The sequence below is a fragment of the Cavia porcellus genome, unplaced genomic scaffold, assembly GCF_034190915.1.
Source record: "Cavia porcellus strain 051 isolate PalLab524CR breed Dunkin Hartley unplaced genomic scaffold, mCavPor4.1 scaffold_40, whole genome shotgun sequence".
In the NCBI taxonomy this organism is placed as follows: Eukaryota; Metazoa; Chordata; class Mammalia; order Rodentia; family Caviidae; genus Cavia; species Cavia porcellus.
In genome coordinates this window covers 4,170,151-4,188,892 of record NW_026947523.1, presented here as the reverse complement: position 1 = coordinate 4,188,892, position 18,742 = coordinate 4,170,151, and the positions used below count along the sequence as shown (strand labels likewise).

General features: G+C 61.7%; 1 protein-coding gene across 1 annotated transcript in view; it reads left to right on the top strand.

Annotated features, from left to right (window-relative positions):
- The window catches only part of Arhgap8 (Rho GTPase activating protein 8), a 37,495-nt gene extending 19,604 nt beyond the window's left edge, over positions 1–17,891 (top strand). Inside the window, exons 3-12 of the mRNA XM_063243890.1 lie at positions 911–998; positions 3,511–3,642; positions 5,107–5,193; positions 7,723–7,821; positions 9,699–9,809; positions 13,761–13,834; positions 14,449–14,526; positions 15,061–15,189; positions 16,570–16,673; positions 17,380–17,891. Coding sequence (XP_063099960.1) covers positions 911–998; positions 3,511–3,642; positions 5,107–5,193; positions 7,723–7,821; positions 9,699–9,809; positions 13,761–13,834; positions 14,449–14,526; positions 15,061–15,189; positions 16,570–16,673; positions 17,380–17,679 — 1,202 coding nt within the window. The 3' untranslated portion in view covers positions 17,680–17,891. The remainder of the gene's footprint in view (positions 1–910; positions 999–3,510; positions 3,643–5,106; positions 5,194–7,722; positions 7,822–9,698; positions 9,810–13,760; positions 13,835–14,448; positions 14,527–15,060; positions 15,190–16,569; positions 16,674–17,379) is intronic.
- Positions 17,892–18,742: the final 851 nt, after the last annotated feature.

Here is an 18,742-nt window from a genome sequence, read left to right as displayed (position 1 = left end):
GCAGGCAGCTCGGGACACGGGGAGGCAGCCGCTGATGGTGGCAGTGCCGGGGACCCCAGACCCTGTGTCTGGGAGATTCCGTGGGTGACCACTTACTTCATGGCTCCTGGCTGGCAGGCAGGAAGGGGCCACCAGACAAAGTGCCATGAACCAAGGAGCTTAAAACAGCAGATGTAGGAGCTGGGCGTGGTGGGACACATCTGTAATCCCAGCACCGGAGAGGCTGAGGCAGGAGGATCACTGTGAGTTTGAGGTCAGCCTGGGCTACCTAGTGAGACCTTCCTCAAGAACCCCAAAATAACAGATGTTTGACTGTCAGGGAGTTCTGGGGCCACAAGTCTGGACTGGAGGATCTAGGCAGGGTGGCTCCTGCAGACTCAGGGGAGGGCACACCATGGCACAGGGCCTCTCCTGTGTGACAGAGTTGGGACTTACAGGAGGGCCCCGGCTTCCTCCAGGCTGGCATCCGAGGAGGTGGCAGGGCGCCCAGACCCTAGCCTTTGAGGTCAGATTGTCTAGATTCAAATCCCAGGTGCCCTCAGCCGAGGTGTGGCCTGGCACAGCGGCCTCCCAGGGGTTTTGCGGGCCTCAGTTTCCCTCAGTGAAATGGGAGATGCTTCCACCCCACAGGTCAGCTGTGCCCTGCAAACGCTTTTCTGTTTTGTTTTGTTTTTTATTTTTCCCCAGGACCAGGGCCTTTGCATGGAGCTAAGTCGCTGGCCCTTTTCTTTTTCTTGTGACAAGGACTTCCTAAATTGTCTGGGCTGGGCTCCAATGTGGGCTCCTCCTGCCTCAGCCTTCCTGGGTGTTGGGGTCACACCACGCCCCGCTGCTGGCATCCCTCCGGGGCCTCCTGTGTGCCTAGGGGTTGCCAGGGCGGTGGTGGTTCAGGCCTGTGTCTGTCCCGCAGGGGAGGACTGCTACGGGAGACGCGTGGTCACCTTCAGCTGCTGCCGGATGCCACCCTCTCACGAGCTCAATCACCAGCGCCTGCTGGAGTGAGTCCTCCCCCACCCAGTCCCTGGGCCTGTCCCTGCCCCACCTACCAGGTCACACTACCCCCACAGCATCTCTGCCCTGAGTTTCCTTTGCTGCTTTTGAGAGCTGAGTCTCTCAGGGTCCCCAGGGCTTCTGTGCCACGGGTACAATGTTGAGCTTGACCAGTCTCTCTTCAGCAGTGAGTGTCCTCTCTCGGAAGCTGGGGACAGTCCTGCCCCCAGTCCTGGGCAGGGAGGCCAGCCCTCCACAGCCCATAGCCAAAGAATACACCGTGCTGCTCCTTCAAAGCCTCCCTGGGACACCTTCGGGAGCCATGCAAGGGTCCTGTGGCCACCACATCCAAAGACACAGCAGGCAGCTGGCCGCATAGAGATCGGCTGTCCAGGGTTGCAGAGCAGGTCCTTCCTCCTCTCCCCTTCTCTGTGTCCTTGTCTGCTCGGCACAATCTCTGTGTGTCCTCCCTCCTGAGCCACAGGACCCAGCCTCTCCTGCAGTCACCTGTCCAAGGCCCAGTCTCCCCCAGGGTCACCTCACACAGCTCTAGGCAGGGTGAACAGGGGCCTGCAGGCACCACCACGGTTGTCCTTGCCCTGGATGTTTATTAGGTGCCCGATGGCCAGGAAATGACCCCGAGATAGAGATGGCAGGATGTGGCGATGGCCACAGGGTGTCTTCACCCTCCGCGCACCCACTGTTGGCACAGTGAGGGGCCGTGCAGGCCCTTGTGGGGGGCAGCAGGGCCTCTGTGGCCACCGATTGGCTTAATGTCCCCACCCAGACCCGCTCCGCTCTGGACCCGACCCGCAGACCTCCTGGGCTTGGCCTCGAAGCCCCCAGGTCTCGCTGGGAGGCCACCAGGTCCTGCTGCAGTCCATCTCCACCCCCACGCCTCTTCCTGTACAGCTCGGGGCCACTTGGTACCCAGTGTCCAGGCCCAGTCAGTGTCCTCTCTTGATCACTGGAGCGCAGCCTATGGGAGGGGCGTTGTGGATAGTTGGGCAGTGAAGTCATGAAATATTTGGGGGGTGACGTCACTGAGGTCACGCAGAGGTCCTGGCTGGGCAGGTCTAGTGCCATGGGCAGCCACAAGCTCCCGGGTGTTGGGGGTGGGGCACCCTGCCCAGGTACCTGCCCAGCACCCCTTTCCTGTGACCTCAGTCACAGTGGCCCCAGCAGGACCCCTCAGAGAAGGGCAAGCCCAGTGCCCGCCTGTCCCCCAAGGCTGGGTCCCCTTCCTGTGCCTGGCCCTCCATGCACGCACCCCGCACCCCGGCTTCTCCATCTCCCTGCTCTGTGCTCAGCAGTGGGAGCACAGTGGGAATTCGGGGGCGAAGGCTACTGCCACGTAGATTGAAGATGGGTCCCCAAGTGGGGACACATGACTGTCAGACCACTGGATGCCCCAGCAGGACCCAGCTTTCTCCAGCCTGGTGGCTCTGGGTCCACCATCCTGGGCTCTGCTGCAGGCCTCGGGCCTAGGAGCCTGCCTGGTCTCCAGCTTTCTCCTCCTCCTCCTCCTCTTCTTCTTTCTCCTCCTCCTCCTCCTCTTCCCCGTACTCCCCTGCCTCCTGCCTGGCCAGGGTCCCATCACCATCTTCCTCCCATCCCATGCTGCTGGCCCTGCTGCTGTCAGAGGCAGCCACCCAGTCACTTCCCCTGGCACCAGTGGCCACTCACATGGGTGCTGGCACAGTCAGCAAAGCGTGCAACACCTGTGCCCTGGCTGCCAGCCTGGCCGGCTGAGGCTCCTAGTTTGTGCCCACTGGCCCTGGCATCCACAGGTGACCATGTGAAGACCCAAAGCTCCGGTGTCCACTTTTCAAGCCATCAGGCTTCGGGCCAGCACAACAGGGGTCCAGGCACGTCTGGGTGGTGGAGGCAGGCGGGTCAGAGGTGGTCCCTGCGGGCAGCTTTGGGCTGGAGGTTTCTGGAGTCACAGATGCAGGCATTGGTCGGCTCCTTTAGAGTCACCTGTGGGCGCCATTCACAACGGAAGAAGCAGGTGGCCAGGGTTCAAGTCAGCCTGTCTTGTTGACGCATTCTGTCCAGCTGGACCTGTCCCCTGTCTCCTCCAGCCTCCAGTGTGTCTGTAAACCCTGTCCTTCCCGGGCTGGGGCCACATCACTGTCCCTATGAATCCCTCCTTCGGGCCTGTCCGGTGCAGACACCTGTGGCTGCTTTAGTCTCCTGGTCAGTCCAGGGTCGGCCCTCCCGAGGGCTTCAGCCCACCGACACCTGTAGAGACTTCTTATAAACAAGACCACTCCCCAGGGTCCAGGCCGTGGCGTGGGCATCTGGGGGAGGGGTCGCACTTTACCCTGCCATGTCCTCCGCGTGGCTGTGACCCCTTAGGAAGGGACCAAACACCTCCAAGCCTCAGATCTCATCTGGCAAAGGGCAAGCAGCTCGGTCCCTGGCGGGCAGAGTCGGTGGGTGGCCCTGGATGTGACCGTGGGTGGCTCCTGCCAGGGGACACGGGGATTTCCGTGACACATGCGGCTCTTTGCACAGGTACCTGAAGTTCACGCTGGACCAGCACGTGGAACACGATTACAGCATCGTCTACTTCCACTACGGCCTCAACAGCCGCAACAAGCCCTCCCTGAGCTGGCTGCAGAGCGCGTACAAGGAGTTCGACCGGAAGTGCGTCCCAGGGCTGTGGGACTCGCAGGGTCGTGGCTGGAGCTGGGGCTGAGGGGTGGCTGGCACGGGGAGGCCCCGTGTAGGGCAGCAGAAGCCCCTGGGGTTCAGGGCAGTGATTTACAAACGGGCACAACCAAAGGTCACCAGCCTGGTGGTCACCCTGGTCCAGCATGGCTGCCCTCCAGGCGGGGAGACATGAGGTGGTGACTTCTAGCAGTGGTCATTTGACCTGGGCCGGAGGGGGCCAGAGAGCAGTGGGAGGAAGGCCCTGGCTTGGTCTTCAGTAGACGCCTGTGAGGCAGTGAGTTCCGCATTGCCAGAGGCGTGCACAGCTCTGGGGTTAGATGGGGCTCACCTGGAGAGGCTCCCCTGCCTGCTTTCCTGCTGTCCGCTGCTGCCTCTCCTGCCCCCCATCTCCTGCCAGCTGATTCCTGTGAAGGACAGATCCACTCACCCCTCCTGGAGGTGCTGACCCTGGCCTGGGTGGCACCTGGCACAGACCACAGCCTCCAAGGGTGGACGCGGTACCCGTGGACAGCTCTAAAGTCCTCACCCCCAGCCCTGCAGGGAAAGCTCCCGAGGAAAGACTTCCTAGCAGGGGGCACTGGACCCACAGGGCACCTGCCCGCCTCAGCCTCAGGTGCCAGCTTTAAGCTCCACAGCCCGGACTTGGTTATCACTGAGACGGCTGCCCAACGGCAGCAGGCAGAGCGGGGTGTCCACGGCAGCAGGGCTTCCTCCGCGTCGCTCCTTTGTGGTGGTGTGGACACGTGCCCTCCTGTCCACTGCGAGCCGATGGTCTGCCCAAAGCCTTTGTCATTCAGGTTGCTCGTTCACCCCAAGAGCTGGCTCCTGGGCCCTAGGGACGTGCCCGCTCTGCGCTAGCCCTGTTCCCCACCTTGGCGTCCTGGCTCCTTTCTCTCTTCCACCAGCTCAGCACTCAGCCCTTTCTCCAGGATCCTTGGTCTACACCGCCATCCCACTCTGTCCCCAAGTCTACACCGCTGCCTCGCTCCAACACCCTCCTGTCCCTCTCTGGGCTCAGGCCCCTCCCAGCAGCTCCTGTCCTGTCCCCTGACCACATCCAGCTCGGGGGCATCAGACGAGCCAGCAGCAGGGTGTACAGAATCCTGTGCCCATTCCTCTGCACCCTTGGCCCAGCCTGAAGCGTGACCTCCAGAGTCCCTGCACACCAATGCCCAGCTCCCACCCCAGCTGGACACCTGCCTTCCTTGCTGTGTCTGCTGGCCTTGCCCTAAGTGTCCAGAAGGGGGTCGCAGTGGGGATGCAGGCAGCTTAGAAGCCTCATGTCCCCCCACCACCCGAAGTCCCTTGTGTAGCACGCCATCACTGGCCTTTGCGCCAGCGATGTCACCGCCCCCGATACCCTCCTGTGGTTCTTTTTTCTGGCATCCCTACCCGGATCTTATCGAGACCCAAGGCAGCCTGCGGTTCCCTCCACAGGTACAAGAAGAACCTGAAGGCGCTGTACGTGGTGCACCCCACCAGCTTCATCAAGGTCCTGTGGAACCTCTTCCGGCCCCTCATCAGGTATGTGTCTCCGTAAGGACCCGCAAAGGCTGGGTCATGCTCCACTGTCTCTGGGGTGTCTGTGGAGGGGTCGCCCTGGCCACCCCCTGGGGACTGCACCGAGTCCCAGGATGGCCAGCTCGTGTGCCCTGACCCTCTGCCTCCTGTGATGAGAACCCCACATTCTTCAGCTATGTTGGGGTGCCCTGAGCATTCCCAATGATTCTGTGATTCACTCAAAGGATGTGGAACTTGCATGGTGCTTTTCCTAAATGTTGGGTGCTGGGTGTTCCCAGCGGGACCATGGCCTGCAATAATACTGTTCCCAGCGTCTCACTATGTGGTTCAGGCTGGCCTTGAGCTCTTTTTGTAGCCCAGGGCTGGTCTTGAACTTGCAACGATCCTCCTGCCTCAGCCTCCCAAGTGGTGGGATTACAGTCTAGGATTTCCTTGCAGCCAGTCCTGTAGACCTAGGGCTACACGCTGACCTCAGTGACAGTTTCTGTCCCCAGTGAGGTCGGACAATGACAGCCCAATGCCGCAGGGTATGGCCTGCGCCCAGGGTGCAAGGCCAATGCTCCAGGAGCTCAGGGGCTTGGGAGCTGGGCAGGGCCACACATGTCGCCACAAACTTCACAGGGCCAGGTGGCAGGCGTGGAGTGATGGGCAACCTGGCTGAGGGGCCGTGTCCAGACCTGCAGACCAGGTTCCTGCCTGGTGGCCTGGCCCAGCCCAGGACAGGCTCAGTCCAGGAGGGCCCAAGTGTGCTCAGGGGTGTTAGGACACGTGGGTGAAGCGGTGGCCCCTGTGAGGCCGTGCATCCATCACCTTCCCGTCTCTGGGACAAAGTGCTTGACCCAAGCCACTCCATGGACCGGTGTGTCCCTCGAGGTCCCCCTTCCTGGACACTCGTGGCCCTCGCAGGCCTCTGCTTCTTCCCTATGTGCCCTCTGGTCCTGTTGCCTCTAAAAGCCACCATCGGTGGCTCTAAGGCCTGTGGCACTGACCTCCGTGGCTTCTGAATCTCCAAGCCACCCTGGGAGGTGGGTGTTACACCCCACATACAGATGAGGCTTCCGGGGGAGCTCACAGTGCCGGGGCCACACCCGCACCTGTCCTCCCCCAGCACAGGGACAACTCTGGCCATTTGGCACCTGCACCACCTACCACCGCCTGGCAGCCCCTTCCTGAGGGCTGAGCCGTGGTCCCACCCCATCCCTGTATCCCTGTGTCTGCCACCATGCCAACCCTCGGGATTTCCACTGACTTGGCCCTCCAGGTCTTCAGCCCTTCCCCGTGGTGTGGTCAGTGGGAGATGATGGCCCCAGCTGTGTCCACGCAGAGTCCCCAGAGCCTGAGACTGTGTCACCTTTCATGGCAGCAGGGAGTCTGCAGATGTGGCTGAGATAAGGACTTCAGCGGGGGGGGGGGGGGGGGATACAGGGCTTCCCTGGCTGGACCAGAGGGGCTGCGGGCAGAGAGGGGGGGGTGCCAAGCTCAGAGCAGCAACGCCGCTGACTCACAAGATGGAGCCTGCTGGCCTGGACACTAGGGGGCGCCGGTGCACGCGACTCTGCCTCCCCGGGGTCTGAGGTAGACGGAGGTGGGGATCCCCTGGCAGCCTGCGCAGGACCTGAGCCATCGCGGGGGCCCACGCTGGGCTGAGCTGAGTTTTTCTCTCATTTGCCGTAACTGACGTCTCCATCTTGGGCGGCTGATATTTTGAGGAGTTTTGTTTGGATACCGGGGATCGAGCTCCTGACCGCACCTCTGCCACGCAGGCGCTGGGCGCAGAGCTGTGTCCCCGGCCGGGTGGGCTCTGGGGTTTTTTCCGATGGTGAATTGGATCGTTTTAATTTCACAGCACATAAAGCATTTAGAACTCGCGAATACTTACCGCAACACTCGCAGGTTATTCCAACAGCGACAGAGTGTGCGTGGTTTTGCAGAGTGCGTGGCTGCGCCTGGCGCCGTGCAGCGGAGGCTGCGCTGCTCCGCAGCTCAGTGCAATCAAGCCGCAGCGAGTGCGCCGCGCAGGGAACCGCACCGCGCTCACACGGGGCCTTGTCACCAGAGGGAGTGACTGGGTCCTGCAAGCGCTTGCACTTTGTCCCTCGTCTGCCCCGGGGGGACAGCCCCTGTCCCCCTTTCCGGAGGGGACCCTGACCTCGGCAGGGGGAGGGTCGAGGCTGGAGCTGCTGGTGGGGCCCAGGCTCGTCCGCCGTCTGGCTTCCTGGGGGACATGGTCAGACGTGGACAGGAACGTGGCAGGGGCAGGCAGCACCTCGGCCACTGCAGCTGCCCGACCTTCTCGGGTCCCCACGCGGAGCGCGTTTCCTGTGCTCGCGCCTCCGGGATCCGTGCGGGTCCTCCCGCCGCCCGCAGCGGCTGTTCACCTGCACGCGGTGCGCGGCTCCGGCGTCTGCGGCCCCGCCGCTGCCTTCTGCCCCATTTTCTCACCGTGAAAAACGGGAAGCGCCCGCTTGGCCCCCCAGAGCCCCGGCCCGCCTCTGCCGCCCTCACCCTCCTCCTCCGGCTCCGCTTTCTCAGCCACAAGTTCGGGAAGAAGGTCACCTACTTCAGCTACCTCAGCGAGCTCCGCGAGCACCTGCAGTGCGACCAGCTGCCTGTCCCCCAGGAGGTGCTGCGGTGAGTGTCCCCGCCCACGAGTGCCTCCCCACGCAGCGCCCCCACCCACACGGTGGTTCCCGCCCACGAGTGTCCTCTGCCCACGGAGTGTCCCTCTCCTATGCATGTCCCCAGATCCACGCGTTGTCCCCACCCACGCGTATACCTACCCACATGGTGACTCTTACCAGTATCTCTAGACCCGAGGAGTGTCCCCCACCCACAGGTGTCCTCAGGCCCACGAGTGTTCCCCCACCTGTGAGTGTCCCCCAGGCACGCGGTTTCCCCCACCCACGGAGTTCCTCACCCACGCAGCGTCCCTAGACACAACCCTGTCTGGCTGAGGCCCCACCTGCAGCCCTGCGCCGGGCCCTTCCTGCCTCCACTCTGGGACCCGAGGTCTCAGCGCCCCCACGGGTGCCACGGGCCAAGGCCGCGTGCGGGCGGCACAGTTTTCCTCGCGGCTTCCTGGCTCTGTTTCAGGTTCTGCTTGCCAGCAGGAGGGGAGCTCGCAGGCCCGTGGGTCACACCTCGTGTGCAGGGAAATGTTCCCGGGCGTCGCGGGGTCCCGGGAAGCAGCCCTCCCGCGTCTCAGGCTCTTTACTGTCACCTGAATGCGGGGGTCTAGGAGGGGCAGCTGGGCGGGGCGGGGTCCTGGCCACACAGCAGGGCGGGGGTCAGTTCCTGGGTCTCTGCCACCCCTCCCCCCCTTGCCTCCCTGCTGGAGGGCGCAGGGCTCTGAGCCCGATGTGGGTGGCGCCCCCTCTGGAGGCCGCGCGACATGATGAGGATGCGGAAGTGCAGGAAGCGGGGTCCACAAGTCAGGGCCACAGGGGGCCGTCCACCCAGATGGGGAGGGCACCGGGGTGTAGAGGAAATCCTGCAAGTCTTCCGGGAAGAGGCGAGTCCTGAAGTACATTTGAAAGGGCCCACTAGAGCCGGGTGTGGTGGCTCACTCCTTAATCCCAGCAGTTCAGAGGCTGAGGCAGGAGGGTCTTTTTGAGTTTGAGACCAGCCTGGGCTACAAAGTGAGCTCGAGGCCAGCCTGAACTGCACAGCGAGACCCTGTCTCAAAAAGACAAAGAGAGAAAAAAAGAAAGAAACAGAGAGAGAGAGAGAGAAAGGAAGGAAGGAAGGAAGGGAGGTAGGGAGGGACCACTGGCCGGGTCAGGAGGCCAGGAGGGTGGTTTCCATGGACGTGGGCAGGCGTGAGACTAAGCAGAGCATCTCAGGCAGGGGCAGGCATCCTTGAGGAATGGGAGCTGGACCCTAAGGCCCTGGGGGTGACAAGGAGATCCGTGGACCCCCGTACACTCCCAGGCTGCACCCCAGTCACCTGGGGCTGAGTGTGTTTGGGGACTTTCCAGTGGGAACGATCAGATCTGGTGACCAGGGCCAGGCTCAGGCCCTCTTGCCTATGAAAGTGATGGTGGAAGGACAGGCTGGGGTGACACTGAGGGCACAGGTCCTGTGGGTCAGGAGGGACTAGGCTCGGGCATCAGGGTCACTAATCCAACCTGTGGTGGAAGCTTCGAGGTGGTACTTAACCCCAAAGCCCAGCGGGTGCAGGGGACCAAGGCTGAGGGGAGGATTGGAATCAGGGCGGGGTCCCAGCTCCTGAGCAGGGGCTGGGGCCCAGAACCAGCTAAACCTCAGTTTCCCCACCTGCTCCATTTGCGCTGGTTGGGCTGCACTTCCTGGCCTTCTGCATGGCCCCGAGACAGTGGGGCGTTCAAGGGTGTATAGGAGTTCATGTGTGTACATGTGTGTGTGTATGAGAGAGATTTCCCCCTCCCCCAGGATGGCCGTCCGGAAGCGACCGATCAGCGTGTGGCAGTGAAGGTTGCCCCATGGCCTGGTGTCCTCCAGGTTGTGACCTCACCTTTGTCCTGTCCCAGGTATGACGAGAAGCTCCGAGGCCTGCACCATGGCCGGCGGCCCCCTCCTGCCAAGACGCCACCACCGCGGCCACCGCTGCCCACACAGCAGTTCGGCGTCAGTCTGCAATAGTAAGTGAGCCCGGCAGCCGCCCCGTCCCTCAAACAGGGACCTGCCTGTGTCCGGGACGTCCGTGGTCACCAGCGGCCCAGCTTGACACGGTACAGGGAAACCTAACCCTAACCCGACAAGCCCAAAGACCTGGACCCAATGACCACTGGCCTGGTGACCACTGTAGGCAGAGGTTGTGCCTCCCCCTCCAGGCCGGCCGGTCATTTGTGTCATCCTCCCATGGGGACACCGCGGGTCTCGCACTGTGCACTGCCCCCAGGGCTCCTGCGGTCACCACTGCCAAGCTGCAGTCCATTCCTGTCTAGGGCCACCTGCGCCTCTGCAAAACCAGCTCACTAAACCAACAGAGCTGGAGCCGATTGGCGGCCAGCGCCTGTAATCTCTGCACTTGGGGAGGCTGAGGCAAGAGGATCACACTTTCCAGCCCAGCCCAGGCTACCCAGGGACTTAGTGAGACCCTGGGTCAAAAGTAAAGACTGGAGATGGCCAGGGACGTAGCCCAGTAGGAAGACTCTGGGTTTCATGCCTAGTATTGCAAAAAAATAGAATAAACCAAAACCCAGTTGGGTGCTGAGAACCCAGCCCCAGGATTCCACGCTCAGCACCGAAAAAATAAACTGAAACAAACCTAGTTCGTTATCTCGTTCTGGAGGATGGGAAGCCTCGGGTAACGGCTGAGACACAATCTGTGTGCGCCACTTTGAGAGGGAATCTGTGTGATCGCCTCTTTAAATTAATATTTTATGCCGTTTCGTTGCCAATGACTGTAATAAAATGGCAATAAGCATATTAAATAAAGCGCCCGATCTGTAATTTGTTTGGACTGGGAATGAGTGAAGGTCATTAAGATTCATAGCCGAGCCCTATTCACAAATGTTAATTTGCTGAGCCAAGTCCAAAGGTGCCCGACAGAGCACAACCGCCTTGGAGCGAGCAAACGGCCTGGGTGCGTGCAGGACAGAGACACAAGGGGCCTCACCTGCCGTCCGTCCCCACGGGCAGCCTTGTCCCCTGGGGCAGCTGAGGGGTCCCACAAAGCGATGGAGCCTCCTTAGCATAGCGGGTAGGTGACGCCCCAGCTCTGGTACTTTCCAGCTTCCGGAAGACCCGCTGGTCACTGCCCCCTCAGCCCCCTTCCTCTCTCTGTAACTGGAGGTGAGGCCCCGTCCTCCCCACCTCGCAGGGTCTGGGACCAATCACAGCACATGCAGATGGCAGGAGCTGGTCCTGCACCTGGCTCTCCTGTGTCCTTCCCCACGCCTCCTCCAGCAGGATGTGTGCTGCTCCTGGTGTGCCAGCATCACACACACACACACACACACACACACACACACACACACACGCTGCATCATCCCAACCGGGAGGCACAGGGAAGCATTCAGTGACCACCTGGAGATCCTCCCACAATAGGACCAGGCCCTGTGCGGCCTGGGACTGTTTTTCCTCTCTTCCTATCTATACGTGCAATGCTGTGATTTTCATGCCCTCGCAGACCGGTGCCACCATCACCTCCCTCCGGCACATTCCCATCACCCCTGAAGAAATCCAAGTCTACTAGCAGCCTCTGATGAACATCAGTCTCGGGGCTGGGGGTTTAGCTCAGCGGCATAAGCGCCTGCCTTGCAAGCAGGCAGTCGTGGGTTCGATCCCTGGTACCGATAAAAAGGAAAAAGACAAAAAAAAAAAAAAAAAAAAAAAGAACATCAGTCTCCTCCGCGCCCCCAGTCCGGCCTATTCTAGGCCTTCTGAGGCTGGAGTCTCACATCCCTGGCCATGTCAGGCCTTGTTCTTTTGCTGGCATCGTATTTTCAAAGTGCGCCTGCCACGTGGCTGAACCCATCCTGGCATGTGCACGGACCAGACTCCATTTATGCACTAGTCAGTTCATGAGGGCACAGCTGGGTCCACTGTCTCATAATTACGAACAACAGTGGCATGAACATTCACACACCAGGCTTTGTGTGCACCTGTTCCCTCTTCTTGGGTGCATGCTGGATGCGGGCTGCTAGGCTCCATGGCAACTCTGAGTGAACCCTGGAGGATCTGCCACGTGGCTTCCCGTGGTGCATTCCCACCTGGGTACATAAGTGCACCCGTTTCCCCAAGTCGTCACCAACACTGGTTGTTATTTCTCTTCTTTATTCTGGGTGTGGTGGGGGGATGGTAGTTTATTGGCATTTTGATTTGTGTTCCCCTCTGGGATAACAGCGTCGAGCATCTTTTCCTGTGCTCGTGGCTGTTTGTATATCTGGACCCTCTGCCCGTTGTTTATTTGTGCTCTTTGCCTCTTTGTGGTTAGTTGTGTTCTCTGTAGCCTGGGCACTTGGTCCTTATAAGGTACGGTTTGCCGTGTTTTCTCCTGATCTGTGGCTTGTGGCTGTCCTTGCTGCTATCTGTCGGGGTTAATCCTCCCATCTGAGTGGGTCTCTGCACCTGCAGTAGGGTCTGGCTTCGTTCTTTTGTGTGTGCTGGGGACGTGCAGGTCTTGGTCTTGTGTCCCCGGCCCGGGACTGTCCCTGAATTGCCTCTGATGCGCTGGAACCATTGTGCCGTGCATATGATGGCTCCAGTGTCCCTGGACCCATGCGTATGGCCACAGTGGGAGGTGTGCCAGTCACCAGGTGCCACCCTCACCTGTGGATTAGCATTGTTGCTGGAGCCGGACCCCTGTGACCAGAATAGGTGACCACAGAGCACGTGTGGCCCGAGGCCAGTGGTGGCGAACCTCGTAGAGCTCTCAGTGACACCAACAGCCACCGCCGGCCCAGGCCGTGCGGCTGCAGGTGCAGAGGTCTCCCCTCTGGGCCTCGGTTCTGACGTCCACAGACTGGCCCGCCCTGGTACCACTCGAGCACAGCAGGCCCTCAGCCCGCCGAGCTCTCTGTGTGGCTGTTGGGGTCCAGGCCTCCCTGGCGACCCCATCCCTGGGGTCTTCCACACTCACCCCACAGTGCTGCCCTGCACCCCACAAGCCTCTGTGTGAGCTTGGAGGGAGGAGAGACCCAACCTGGGCTCCAGCCCAGCCACGGGAGGTACATACCTGGTTTACCACCCCCGCCAAGGGCAGAGGACCTGGGTTTTCTGATCTGCCTGAGGAGGGTGCTAGGTGGTCCTGTGCTGGCTTTTATTAATTTGTTTCATGGGACAGGGTCTCCCAGTGAAACCCAGGCTGGCCTCAACTTGCAGCAATCCTCCTGCCTCAGCCTCCTGAGTGCTGGGATCTCAGGCGTGCACCACTGTGCTTGGAACTAGGTGCTCCTTTCTTGTGGGGGTTCATGGGGTGCACAGGCCAGGCAGGACTCAGCCCACCGGGTCTCTCCACCTGACACCAGGCCGGGTGAGGCCTCTGTCTGGGACCCGCTGTTGGGGGCCTGGGGAGGCCTTGGCCATGCCGCTTGGCTGCGGTGTGGGTTCCCTCTGTGCCCAGCCTGTAGAGGGCATCCCCCGGCCTGCCCAGGGTCAGCGTGCAGGCGATCACACGAGGTGGGGACAGGTTCCCCCGTCAGCAGTCACACACTGTCATCCTGCTCTGTGGCCCAGTTGGTTAGGTGTCGGGGTGCAGTGCCCCCAAACCTGGACTGCTTCCTGGACCTCAGGCCGGGTCTCTATCAGGTATGCTTTGAGCTGAGGTCTCTGCTGTGCTCCCACTTGGCACATCTTCTCGTGCTTCGGGGCTCCTCTGAGCACGTTCCTAACTGGGCCTGCCTTCTCTCGTCTTCTGTAGGCTCCTCCTTATCCCTCAAAACCCCACTCTGAAGTTGCCCACTCCTCACTTGCATAAGGATGGCGTTCTGATGCTGGGGCGTCAGTTTTTTGTTTCAGTCTCTCTTTTGGTCGCTTCATGGGAACCGAGGCTGCTGCTCTCCCTTTGGACAGCTACTCAGGGGGTGTCTTTACCAGGAGCCCATGTTCATGGAGCCCAGTGTAACCCGCCTTTTCTCTCCCTCCAGCCTCAAAGAGAAAAATCAAGGTGAGCTCATCCCCCCGGTGCTGAGGCTCACTGTGACCTACCTGCGAGAGAAAGGTGAGAGCTGCACCGGCCCCAGTTTTGAGGGCCAACGTGCTCACCTGCTCAGGCCTTGGGGGCGAGAGGGGCGGGGCCAGGAGGGGCGGGGCCAGGAGGGGGTGGGGCCAAGGAGGTTGAATGGGGCGGGACCAGGAGGGGGCAGGGGGAGGGCGGGGACCAAGGGGGCGGGGCCATGAGGGGGAGGCCAGGAGGGCGGTCAGCAGGGGGCGGGGTCAGGAGGGGCCGGGCCGGGCCAGGCCAGCAGGCTCTGACCCAGGAGCAGCCTTTGACTGCCAAGTTTGAGCCCCGGATGCCAGGGTGCGCAGACACGGGGACTGCGGGTCCCAGGCCGCAGCACACAGATAGCTGCCAGCCACTGGTGCTCCATTTTCCTGGCCATCGTGTGTGATCATAAAATGTTCCCAGCACTCTGGGAGGCTGAGGCAGGAGGGTCACTAGGTGGCCTGGTTTTAGCACCTCCTCTGGGGAAGAGGGAAGTGGCAGGGACTGGGAAGGATTTAGGGGCCTGAGAAAAAGCGGAGTGAAGGGGAGGTGGGGTGCTGCCAGCCCCAAGATGCAGAGCTTCCTCCAGCCCTGGGTGCTGGCACCGAGACTCGGCTCCCTCCCTGCAGGCCTGCACACCGAAGGCCTGTTCCGGAGGTCGGCCAGCGCCCAGACTGTGCGCCTGGTGCAGCGGCTCCTGGATCAAGGTGAGTCGGCCAGGAAAACCCAGGGCGGCGGCTGCCGGGGTGGCCGGTGGTGCCCACCTCGCAGTCCAGAACAGGGCCTTCCCTCCCCCAGACCCCCAGCCAGTGGGGGCCAGGCGACCAGGGCTGCTTTGCCTTTGAGCTTCCTCCACTCACGGGGTGGACACGGGATGTACCTGACACGCTGAAGGGGGGCGTTCCCTGTGCGGGGTCTTCATCAGGCAGCCCCCACCCCACCCCTGCAGCTGGGGGAGGTGGCCCGTGAGCTCGGGGCGCTGTCACTGCAGTCCCTCGGGGCGCTCGTCTTCCTGGCCGGCACCGAGGGACGCTGAGAGCCAGGACTCTGACCCCAGAGAGCTCGCACCCTCCTTAGGGACAGGACCGGCCCACGAGGGAATCAGTAGCTCTCCCCCCAGTCCGAGGCACCTGGGAAGAGGGGGAGGGTTGGGGCTGGCCGGAAAGAGAGAGCACCCTGTTTCCGGGAGGGGAGGGCTGGTCCCCAGGCCGGGCCTCAGCCGCGTCTGTGTCTGCGCACAGGGAAGCCCGTGAACTTCGACGACTACGGGGACATCCACGTCCCGGCCGTGATCCTGAAGACCTTCCTGCGGGAGCTGCCCCAGCCGCTGCTCACCTTCGAGGCCTACGAGCGGGTCATGGGCATCACCAGTGCGTGCCCAGGCTGGGGGGGGGTGTCCAGGGCTGTCCTGCTGTCCCAGAGTCAGGCTGTGGTGTGGTCCAGGGGGGCGCCCGCAGGCAGGGTGGGAGAGGGGCCCTTGGGGCTGTGCCCACTCCACAGCAGGGCCCTCACACAGATAGAGCAAGGCATCTGCAGATCGGGGGCTGCCCATCAGGTCAGCGTCCTGCCGCTGCCACCCCTGGGCACCCACAGGAGTCCCCACCCCAGCGTCCCCAGTCATGCACGAGGGGCTCTGTGTGGGGACGCAGCCTCACGATGGAGCATGGGCTCCTGTGGCCATGGCACAGGCTGGTGGCTCGGTGGTGGCTTCTCGATATCAGCACACAGCTGAGGCAGCACTAGAGGTGGAGAGGTGCATTCTGGGATGCAGTTTATAGAGGTGTCAGTCCGTAGTTGGCATGGCAGAGGGGTGCCGCGGGCAGAAACAGTCCACGGCAGGCAGGCAGACGGGAAGCAGAGGGGGGTCAAGGGAGGAGGGGGACAGACCCTCCAGGCCACGCCCCGGTGACCACCTCCCTCCACCGTCACATTCAGCTCTAAACGCATCAGTGGGCTAGTCCAGCAATGAGCAGCACACCCCGTAATCCAGTCCCCCCCAAGTCCCACCTAGGAGTGCGTGAGGCGTTGGGGGACATCCAGATATAAACCATAATAGATAGGAATATCTTGTTACTCCTGGAGCCAGGCATGTTAGTTAGGTGACTCGGGTCGGGGCCTACATTCCACAAAGACCAGACCTGTGACAAGAGAGTGGGGGCTGTCAGCTATGTGGTACTGGCCCACCTTGGGGAGGGCAGGTGACCAGAGACAGGGTTCACGGCCATCTCTCAAGAACCAGGCCCCGGACTCCCCACAGAGGGAGATTTATCCAAAGACCGGGCATGGCAACTCACGCCTGTAATCCCAGCACTCCAGAGGCTGAGGCAGGAGGATCACTGTGAGTTTGAGACCAGCCTGGGCTAGAATGCACTCAAGGGGCAGGCTGAACTGCATAGCGAGACCCTGTCTCAATAAAGAAAGAAAGCAAGCTGACCCCAGGGACACAGAGGGCCTCAATACCCATCTCCCTGTGGACAGCTGTTAGGATCTTTGACAGTAGCTGCAGGTACAGGCCTGTGCTGTACCTTACGGGCCAGTGCCCATGTGCTCTGTCCATTGGACTGGGCCCGCGGTGGAGGTGGCAGTCTGTGTCCTAGGCCTGAGGAAGCTTGGAGAAGCCACTTTTCCCTATACAGGAGAAGAAAAAAGATCTAATCCTTGTGGCGCTGGTCAGCCTCAGAGCTGGGCCTTCCCGGGGGCGCCGTGCGCCCAGCCCCTCCGAGCCGGCTCAGGGGTCCCCTGTCTTGCAGACGTGGAGAGCAGCCTGCGTGTCACCCACTGCCGCCAGATCCTGCGGAGCCTCCCGGAGCACAACTACGCTGTCCTCCGCTACCTCGTGGCCTTCCTGCACACGGTGAGTGGCTGGGGTCCGCCTGCCGGCCTGGGGTCACACCTTCGCGATGCCACTTCTGGCCAGCAGAGTGCAGGGGCAGTGGGGACACCTCTGTCCAGGTCCCCAGGGCCCCGGGCTTGGGTTTTACAGCAAAGCAAAGAGAGAACAGGCCCGCCCTCAGCCCTCAGCCCTCAGCCCTCAGCCTGGCCGCATGACCTGGACATTCCCTGGCCATTCTCTGCCTCAGTTCCCCCACGTGTAATGAATTCTAGCTCTTGAGGCTGCTGCGGCAGCCGGCACAGATGGGGAGCCCCTCACGGGAGTGAGGAAGCTTCACACACCTCCCTCCCTCCCAAGCAACCTCAGCTTTTGACCTCAGGCATCCCCAGGTCACCAACCCTGTCCCTGAGGTCAGAGGTCAGAGGTTATCCTACCCAGACCCGCTATGCTGGTGGGCGTGGGCCTCCCGGGCCTGCTGAAGTTGAGGGGAGCAGGAGGGGTGTTGAGGAGACCCCGGGAGGTAGATCACAGGAGGTCAGAGCCGGGGGGTCTCCCGAGGCATCAAGGCCAATCCCTTCCTTTTATAAATGGGGAAACTGAGTCTGGAGCGGAGATGGCTGCCGAGGCCTCAGCACTGGCTGGTGGCTCCTAGTCCAGGGCTCTGTGCTACACCCAAGGGTCAGGGTGGAGCCTCAGGCTCACGGCCCTCGTCCCCCGGGTCCCCCAGGTGTCCCAGGAGAGCATGATCAACAAGATGAACAGCTCCAACCTGGCCTGCGTCTTCGGGCTGAACCTGATCTGGCCCTCGCAGGGCACCTCCTCGCTCAGCGCCCTGCTGCCCCTGAACCTGTTCACCGAGCTGCTGATCGAGTACTACGAGACCATCTTCAGTGCCCAAGAGGCCCTGGGGGACCGAGGCCCGGGCTCAGGGGACGCAGGCGGACAGGGCAGCCACCTGGTCCGAGGATGCGGGGGCACGGAACCACCACAGCCCTCACCAGGCTTGTCCGGCCTCCGCGTCCCCTGACGGCAGCCAGGAGTCACCTGTCATGTGCAGAGGTCCTGGCGAAGTCCATGCAACTGTGTTCTCAGTGGGTTTTACAGACTCGCTCTCTGTGAAAACAGCCAGTGTTACCTGAACTCAGAACCTTCTAACGGACATTTCCTCCTCCTGACTCTAACGCTCTTCTCCGTGGTTCCTGGGCTGTGGCTAGAATAAAAGAAGGTATCTGTGAAAAATCATTCTTTTAAATTGTACCCCAGGGTGCCTTAACTGAAATGGAAATGTATGAAGATCGTGTAGCTGTCAGCGCTGCTGCGTAACAAGCCACCCATACCCAGGGGCTCCACACAATTATTCAGGGCGCCCAGTGCATGTATGACCTGTTCACCACTGTGACAGTACCCGAGACAAACCATCTTGAAGGAAGGGAGGTTTATTTGCACTCACAATTTCGGAGGCCTCAGTCCGTGGTCCCTCTGTGCTGTTGCTTTTGGCCGAGGGTGAGGTGGCACAGCACGGCAGAGATCGTGGTGGAGGAAGTGGGCGTGGTGGCCAGGAAGCAGAGTGTGTGAAGACAGGGCGGGTCCCAGTGGCCCCTCTCGGGTCACACCCCCAGTGACCTCACTTCCTGAGGTTCCACTGCTCAGCTGCAAGCAGGGGCCGGGCCTTTGTCATGTGGGCCCTGGGTCAGCTGGCTTGGAGGGGCTCCCCATGCGTCCAGGCTGGGCCCCTGTGCTGTCACCTGCACCCAGCAGCCACGCAGTGTGTCCCCCGCAGAGGCAGAAGGCCTGCACTAGGGCGAAGGGGAGCTGTCCCTGGCACTGGCCAGAGTCCTGTGGGCTCGGAAGGGCCTGGCCAAGCCCTGGCTCACAACACAAGACTGCAAAGGCCTCTGGGAAGGGTGCAGCCCCGGGCACGATGCAGTTGGTCTGCTACAGGGCCCGGGACGAGCTGGGCCCGCACCGTCTCAGACAGAGTCGCCCTCAGGGCTGACCGGCCCATCCACGTCCCTCTGAAGGGCAAAAGGAAGTGACATCTGGGTTCCGTGGTCAAACAGGAAGTCCCCAGCACAGGCCCACTGAGGTCA